Source organism: Ornithorhynchus anatinus, chromosome 5 (assembly GCF_004115215.2).
Source record: "Ornithorhynchus anatinus isolate Pmale09 chromosome 5, mOrnAna1.pri.v4, whole genome shotgun sequence".
Lineage (NCBI taxonomy): Eukaryota > Metazoa > Chordata > Mammalia > Monotremata > Ornithorhynchidae > Ornithorhynchus > Ornithorhynchus anatinus.
The window spans coordinates 56018928-56026390 of NC_041732.1; the positions used below are offsets into that span (position 1 = coordinate 56018928).

The 7463-nt window shown below is 56.9% G+C and overlaps 1 protein-coding gene across 1 annotated transcript; it reads right to left on the reverse strand.

Moving 5' to 3' along the window:
- Positions 1-317: 317 nt before the first annotated feature.
- RNF223 (ring finger protein 223) lies at positions 318-1306 on the reverse strand. The gene has a single exon (XM_029066649.2). It carries the CDS (start codon positions 1284-1286, stop codon positions 564-566), a length of 723 nt encoding a protein of 240 aa, XP_028922482.1. The 5' UTR covers positions 1287-1306; the 3' UTR covers positions 318-563.
- Positions 1307-7463: the final 6157 nt, after the last annotated feature.

Below are 7463 nucleotides of genomic sequence, written 5' to 3' on the forward strand. Positions count from 1 at the left end.
GGAGAATTCTTCACTTGAAAAACGCACCTGGTCGTTCCCTCAGAGCCGGGGGAGGGGGACGGGGCCTGAGGGTCCCGGGCAGAAAGGACCGCTCCTCGGGTGTCTTTGGTACAAAATTATTTATTGTAGAAACGGCAAGGCCAAGGGCCAGGACGGGGCGGAGGCTGGAGTCCAGCTCTCCGAAGAGTCCCTAGACGGACGGGGTCAACGTGCCCCCTCCAGGGGCTCCCAAGGAAGGGACGAGGGCACGTGGAGAACAGCAGCGTCGGATGAAATGTAAATACGAACGAGTATAGAAAATTAAATATTCCCTCCTTTTTCCTTCCTTCTCAGGACTGGGGCGGGGGGCGGGGGTGGGGGGCAAGAGGAGAGAGGGACGAAGGGGCGAGCCAAGAGGCAGTCACTGCGGACGGGACCGGCCGCCGCGGGGGTCACAGTAGTGCAGGTGAATGGAGTCCGGCCCGGCCTGTCCCGGGGGAGAAGGGGGGTGGCGGGACCGTCCAGTCTGGGCCTGGCCTCTCCACGCCTTGGTTGGGGCGGGGGTCGCAGCGGCCGGGCCGCCCCTAGCCTTCCTGGATGTCCAGGGAGAGGGTCGTGGGCGTGGGCGGCGGGGCGGGATGCGGCCGCGCAAAGCAGCGCAGGTTGCCCGTCTTGAGCGCGCACTGCACTGGCCACAGCACGATGCAGAAGAGTAAGACGAGCAGCGCCGTGATCAGGACAAGCCGCTTCCAGTCGCTGCAGGCCGAACAGCGGCCCAGGACGCCCCGGCGCGGCCGAGGAGGCGGGGGGAGCTCGGGTCCGACCGCGGCCTTGCTCAACCCCACGTCCACGCAGATGCACTCGTGGGACCCTCCGGCAGCCGGAGGCTGCGAGCACAACCTGGTCCCATCCATCCAGACGGGCTGGGCGCATCTCAGCGGCGGGGGCAGGGCGGCCAGCAGGTCCTGGCTGGTCGGCAGGGCGGGGGCCCCGGCCAGGGGCACCGCAGTGGGCTGGCGGCAGAAGGGGCAGGGCACGGTGGGCTCGGCCAGCGCGTCGGGCAGCGCCGCCACCAGCCGGGCCACGCACTCCAGGCAGAAGGCGTGCGAACAGGCCAGCAGTTTGGGCGTCTTGAAGACGTTGTCGTAGCCGGTGAAGCAGATGGAGCACTCGAGAGGAGACCCCGGCTTCTCGGGGTCCTGGGGGCTGCCGGGGCCGGCGGCCTGGGGGAGGCGAATCATGGGAAGCGCGGCCGAGGGCGAGGTGGGTGGCACGTCGGTGTGCCACACCTGCTGCGGTTCCGTCATGGCCGGTGGGTTTGCGGGGGCGGGTGCCGCTAAAAAGAGAACACAAAGGAAGTGGAGGCAAGGTTAGGGCGCAGTCCGCATCTCCCATCCCCCCTTCTACCCTCCCGCCCCCGGCCACCGTCCCTCCCCCAAGATTTCCCAGCCCCTCGCCCCAGTGCCCCAGGCCCCGCAGTGAGCGGGCATTTCCTGTCCCGGCTCCCGCCTGCCCGGGGGAACCAGCTGAGCCGGCTCCTCCTGCCCCGTCCAACCGCCCGCCCCCCGGCACTGCCAAGGGGACCGACAGTGCTGCAAAGCCATTTCGCCCACGGGGGTCGGGGGGACGGGGGGCAGACCGGGAGAATTGGAGAATAATAGTTATTATTATGGTTAATAAAAATTATTATTATTATTATTATGGTACTTGTTAAGTGCTTACTATGCGCCAAGCACTGTTCATTCAATAGTATTTATTGAGCGCTTACTATGTGCAGAACACTGTACTAAGCGCTTGGAATGTACAATTAGGCAACAGACAGAGACCATCCTGCCCAATGATGGGCTCAAAGTCTAATCTGGGGAGATAGACGGACAAAAACAAGACAACATAATCACGATAAACAGAGTCAAGGGGATGTACACCTCATTAACAAAATAAATAGGGTAATACTGTTCTAAGCGCTGGGGTAGACACAAGGTAATCAGGTTGGACACACTCCCTGCCCCACATGGGGCGCACAGTCTCGATCCCCATTTTACGGATGAAGGAACTGAGGCCCAAAGAAGTTAGTGACCTGCCCAAGGTCATACCACGCCGCGGTCCTGGGGGGTAGGGGGCGGCGCCCCGCCAGAAGGGGAGCTGAGCAAGACCAGGATTCAGGTCCCCTACTGCCTTCTGCCCCCCATCCCCAGTCCTCTAGACCAATGCCCTTCATCCCTGGCTATCAGGCTGCCCCTCAGGATGCGGGTCAAGCCCGAGGAAGAGCAGCTTGGCCTAGTGGAAAGAACACGGGCTTGGGAGTCAAAAGGTAGTGGGTTCTAATCACGCCTTCTCCACTTGTCAGCTGTGTGACTTTGGGCTTCCCTGTGTCTCAGTTACCTCGTCTATAAAATGGGGATTAAGACTGAGCCCCAGGTGGGACAACACGATTACCTTGTATCTACCTACCCCAGCGCTTAGAACAGGGCTTAGCACATAGTACGCGCTTAACAAATCCCATCATTATTATTATCATTATTATCCGTGGAACCAATTGGCGGGGGGAGTCAGTGAGCCCTGGGGATGGTCCCTGTCCGGGGTGTGTGGGGGTCCCCCTACTCTGCGTCTTCGGAGCCGCTTAATCGGAAATGGGGAACCCCGCCCCCGCCGGCGTTCCCGCGCTTGGAATCACCCCGCTCCGGTCGTGACGGCAGGGCCTGTGGCCGGTGAGTCTGCTCGTGACGTCAGCAGGTGGGGAACGGGGAGGATGAGGAATTTCCATTGGGAAAAAAAGCCGGACCGGACCAGTCCAGGGTTTGGGGAAGAGTGAGAGCCTCCCCCCCCGCCCCAACTCTAACTCCAGGCCCGGGAGGGGTACAGGACCCCGAGAAAAGCAGCCCCTTCTTCCCCGCCCAGCCCGGTAGTCGAGGAGAGTTACCTGGATACCTGGGGATGGGGCAGGAAGGCGGCTCAGCGGTTGGAGACCATGTGGGGGTGGGGGTGAGGGGCTCAGCCGGGTCCCCTCGTGCCTCCGCTTCTGCCTCCCGGAGGGCTGGTCACTAACCGGCCTGGACTCTGGACGGGCTGGGAATGGCGGGTCCGAGCCACGGAAGCTCTGTCGAAGTCTCCCCGCTCCTCGGGGCCGGGTGCTATTTATGCCTTCAGACCTGGCCGGCCACGCCTTGGTCTCCACCGGCCCGGCCCCGCCCCCTGGCAGCCCGGACAGGTGCGCTTGCGGCCCTGCCGCTGACCGCCGGGGTAGCCCAGGGGTGGGTGGGCTTCCCACATCCTCCGGGTCCTGCTGGGCACGTGGTCTGAGGGGTCAGCAGCGATTCCCCCTTCCAGGAAGACCTCTGATCTCTGAGCGATGACGACTCTCTCGGGTCCTCTGACCAGCGCTGGACAGGACGTATCTCTCCTAATGTAGCCCCTCTTCCGACCCTCGGCCACTTAATCCGGGATTGGGGCAGGACAGGAGCAAAAGAAACGAAAGGATCGAAAGTCTTTTCTTTTTTTCCTTTGCTTAGGTTTGTGAATGTGTTTCACCGGCGTGGCGGGCGGATAAAGGGGAACGATCTCTGTACAGAGATAGAGACACCCAGGGGCGTAGATTGAACAAAACTCAGAAGGCGGAGTCACGGAGAGACCCAAAGAAACTCAGAGCCCAGCGAGGCAAGAAAAGGTCCAGGGACAACGGAGACACAGAACAGAAAGAGAAACTCAGCGTGCAGAGAGTCACGGAGAGACACAAAGAAACTCAGAGTTCAGTGAGACAAGAAAAGGCACAGAGATTCGAAAAGACCCAGGTACCGACAACCCACTTTGCTCCGCCCCTTTGCTCCGCCCCCTCGTCGCCAGAAACCGCTTCTCTTAGCTTGGAGGACGGACCGGTGCTTCCCCTCGCCCCCTAAAACCACAAGCCTCCCCCACCTTCTCCCCTCAATCAGTCAATTAGGTGTGGCAGTTTAGAGCATGGGCCTGGGGGCCAGAGGACTTCCGTTCCAATTCTGAATCCACCATTTCATTCATTCAATCGTATTTCATTCGATCATATTTATTGAGCACTTAATGTGTGCAGAGCACTGTATTAAGCGCTTGGGAGAGTACAATACAACAATAAACAGACACATTCCCTGCTCACAACAAGCTTGTCTGCTATTTGACCCTGGGCAAGTCTCAATTTCTCTTTGCCTCAGTTACCTCATCTGTAAAATGGGGATTAAATCCTCCTCCCTCTGATTTAGACTGTGTGGCCCATGTGGGTCAGGGACTGTGTCTAACCTGATGATCTTGTATCTACCCTGAAATACCCTCTCCATGCCCCTAACCTAACAACAACTCCATCAGTATTCTCCCCCTTACCTATCCACTCTCTTCTCCTACTACACCCCAGCTCACACTCTTCATTCTACCCAGCCTCTCCTCACCATGCCTCTTTCTCGATTCTCCCTCTCTGACCACGTGCTCATGCCCTTCCTCCTCCTGGAATAGATCCGACATAGACAACATCTTCCCCACCTCACAAGGCTCCTTTTTTCTCCCCAGGGCATGCCCTCCCTACCAGCAGCTCCTCACTTTTGCCCCACCGTATCACTTTTGCTCTCAGCAGTTTTGTAAGTATGATTTTACAGGCTCCATTATGTGAGCACATAGCCCTCCCACTGGACTGTAAACTCCTTGCAGGCAGGGATCACTTGTGGGCAGGGAATGTGTTATATTGTTATATTGTACTCTTCCAACCACTTAGTCCGGTGCTCTGCATTAAGCATTCAATAAAAATGATTGATTAATTGATTGATTCTTCTAGCATACTCCCCCAAGCCTTCAGTATAATGCCCTGTAGTAGTCCCATAATTATGACTGATTTTTTAAATGGTATTTTTAAGCACTTACTATGAGCCAGGAACTGTGCGTAGCATTGGGGAAGATACAAGATAATCAGGTTGGACATGGTCGATGTCCCACGTAAGACTCAGTCTTAATCCCCATTTTACAGATGAGGTAACCAAGGCCCGTGCTCTTTCCATTAGTCCACATTGCTTCCCCTTAAACACACACACACGCACACTCATACAGTCCATGAAACACCCACGGGAACACACAGGGAAACACATTCATTCACACACATTCACCCACATACACATGCGCACACCCCCCTCATCCACAGAGAAGCTCACACTCACCAACCCAAACACACTCACAACCACCCACACAGATGCACATACAATCGCCCCTTATACCCACACGTAACCATGTATAAGCCCCATCAAGCAGGATGAGTTTGGTCCCCTTCACAGGCAGCTTATAGGGTCTCCGTCTCTGCCTATGTCTCTGCGTGTCTGCCTGTGTGTCTGTCTTTCTGTCTCTGTCCCCCGCCTCAGTCCTGCTCTACAGTGAACAGTGGCAGGGCCAGAGGCAGGGGACGGGGCAGCCTCTGGAAAGTTCGCCAGAACCAGCCACCCGAACAGGTTTCAGGCCGATCAGAGCCGGTTTCTCACCGGAGTCAGATTCCTGCCTCCTGGTGCAGGCGCCGTGGGTGGCTCTGACCTCGACTGCCCCAGGTGCACTGGGTGGAGAGGCTTGGCAGACCGCGGGCCTTAGCCTGACCGGAGGGGAGCAGTGTCTGCAGCGCCTCATCCTTACCCCGGCCCCTTTGCCCCTGAGCCTGCCCCTCCCCAAAGCCGGGAGGAGGAGCCTCAGAGCGACCGCTTGGGGAGCCCTAGAAACCGGTCCCACAGGAACTTTGGGCCGGTGGGGCTTCAGAGTTCATTTATTCCAGGCCCCAGCTTCTGGGTATGATCGACATCTTCCCCAGATCGAGCAGACAAGGTCCCCTAGGAAGGAGGCGCCCACTATCTGGCTCCGCCTTTCCACCAGCTCCCGACACTCAGGGTCGGTGAGTCTACCTCGAATCCCTCCTGCTGCAGTCTTGATCTTGCGTACCTGTTTCGTACCAGGGACCCAATCGGACGACCATTCCCCTCCCGCACTTCAGTGGGAGGCTTCCCCCTGGCTCCTGCCCTGCCAGGATTCCCTCACAGCTTGGCCTAGTCACTGAGTGGTAGGGAAGTCGGGATGGGGGAAGGGAAAGAACAGGGGTTCCCTGGTCTGGTCCCTCAGCCCCACATGCCGCGGTGAGGCCAGACAGCGAGCTGACCACTTAGGGGTCTCTGAAGATGCATTTCCTCCCTCGGGGAACGGGGCTAAACCAAGGCTGGGCTAGGGTGGACTGGGCTGGGCTGGGCTGGCTTGGGTGCCTCAACTCCACCCCGCCCCACCCAATCTGGCCTGTCCCATGCAGGCTCTACACCTGCTGTTCCACCTGCCCAGGTTTACTGGGGGTGGGGATAGGGTGTGTGTGTGTGTGTGTGTGTGTGAAATAGATCAATCAATCATATTTATTGAGCCCTTACTGTGTGCAGAGCATTGTACTATGTGCTTGGGAGAGTACAGTGTAATAGAGTTGGTTGACATTTCCCTAGCCCAAAGGGAGCTTACAGTTTAGAGGGGAGAAGTGCTGGTATCTGTCAACAGACTGAGGATAGAGCCCTATATGGATGCAGAGATGCACACACACACACACGCATGCACACACGCGCGCACACACACACACTGTCCTGGGTTCAAGATGACATGGCGAGAGACAGAGGGAAGAAGAGATAGAATTCCTGTCCTCAAGGGACTGTCAATCTGATGGAGGTCTCTCTCTCTCTCTCACACACACACACACACACACACACACACATATTGTGCAAGGTTATGGGGACGGTTCAGAGAGAGGAGCAACAGACTTGGGTCCTCATCACAGCCAGTGACCTGCCTTCAAGGATCTGGGTCAGAAAGGAAGGGGAGAGGAAACCCAAGAGTAAAATTCAGCACAAGCAACGGGATCCAGGCAGGGAACAGACCTACAGACCCTAATTATAAATGCTCACAGGACTGAAGTGGGATGGTGGCAGAGAATGGAGAGCCGGAATTAGTAAGGATTGGCCTAGGACAGTTTCCTGGAAAAGATGGGCATTAAGGAGGATTTATAACTAGCCTGGTAAAAATCCTGCCGGTATGTGAGCAGGGTAGGGAGGAACATGTGAGGCACAAACACTTCTCTCTTCCCATCCAGGATACGAAAGCTTTGGCTCAGAGGTGATCCATCAGTACAGGATACTTCCACCCTCCCAATCTAGGGTTTGGCAAAGTGGGGTACCTTCTTCTTCATCATTATCATCATCACTGTCATTGTCGGCATCCGCAGCTGCTGTGTTGGGCCCTATGTATAGAGAACAGAGAGAAATTGGGTCCCTTCTGTGGGTGAAGCTTGTATTAGGTGGCTATTGTGTGCGGGGCACTGTCCTAGGTGCTTACTGTGTGTGGCACAATACACTGAGCACCTGGAAACTTAAATTTATCCACCTAGGAGGATAAACTCTACATTCTGTAGCTTTCCATAAAGAGTCTTTTGGTGTATTCTTATGAGATCATTATGGAACCCATGTAGCACTCGC

Bases quoted from the DNA above. Each gene is read 5' to 3' on its own strand.
- RNF223 (XM_029066649.2), bottom strand. From the start codon at position 1,286: ATGACGGAACCGCAGCAGGTGTGGCACACCGACGTGCCACCCACCTCG.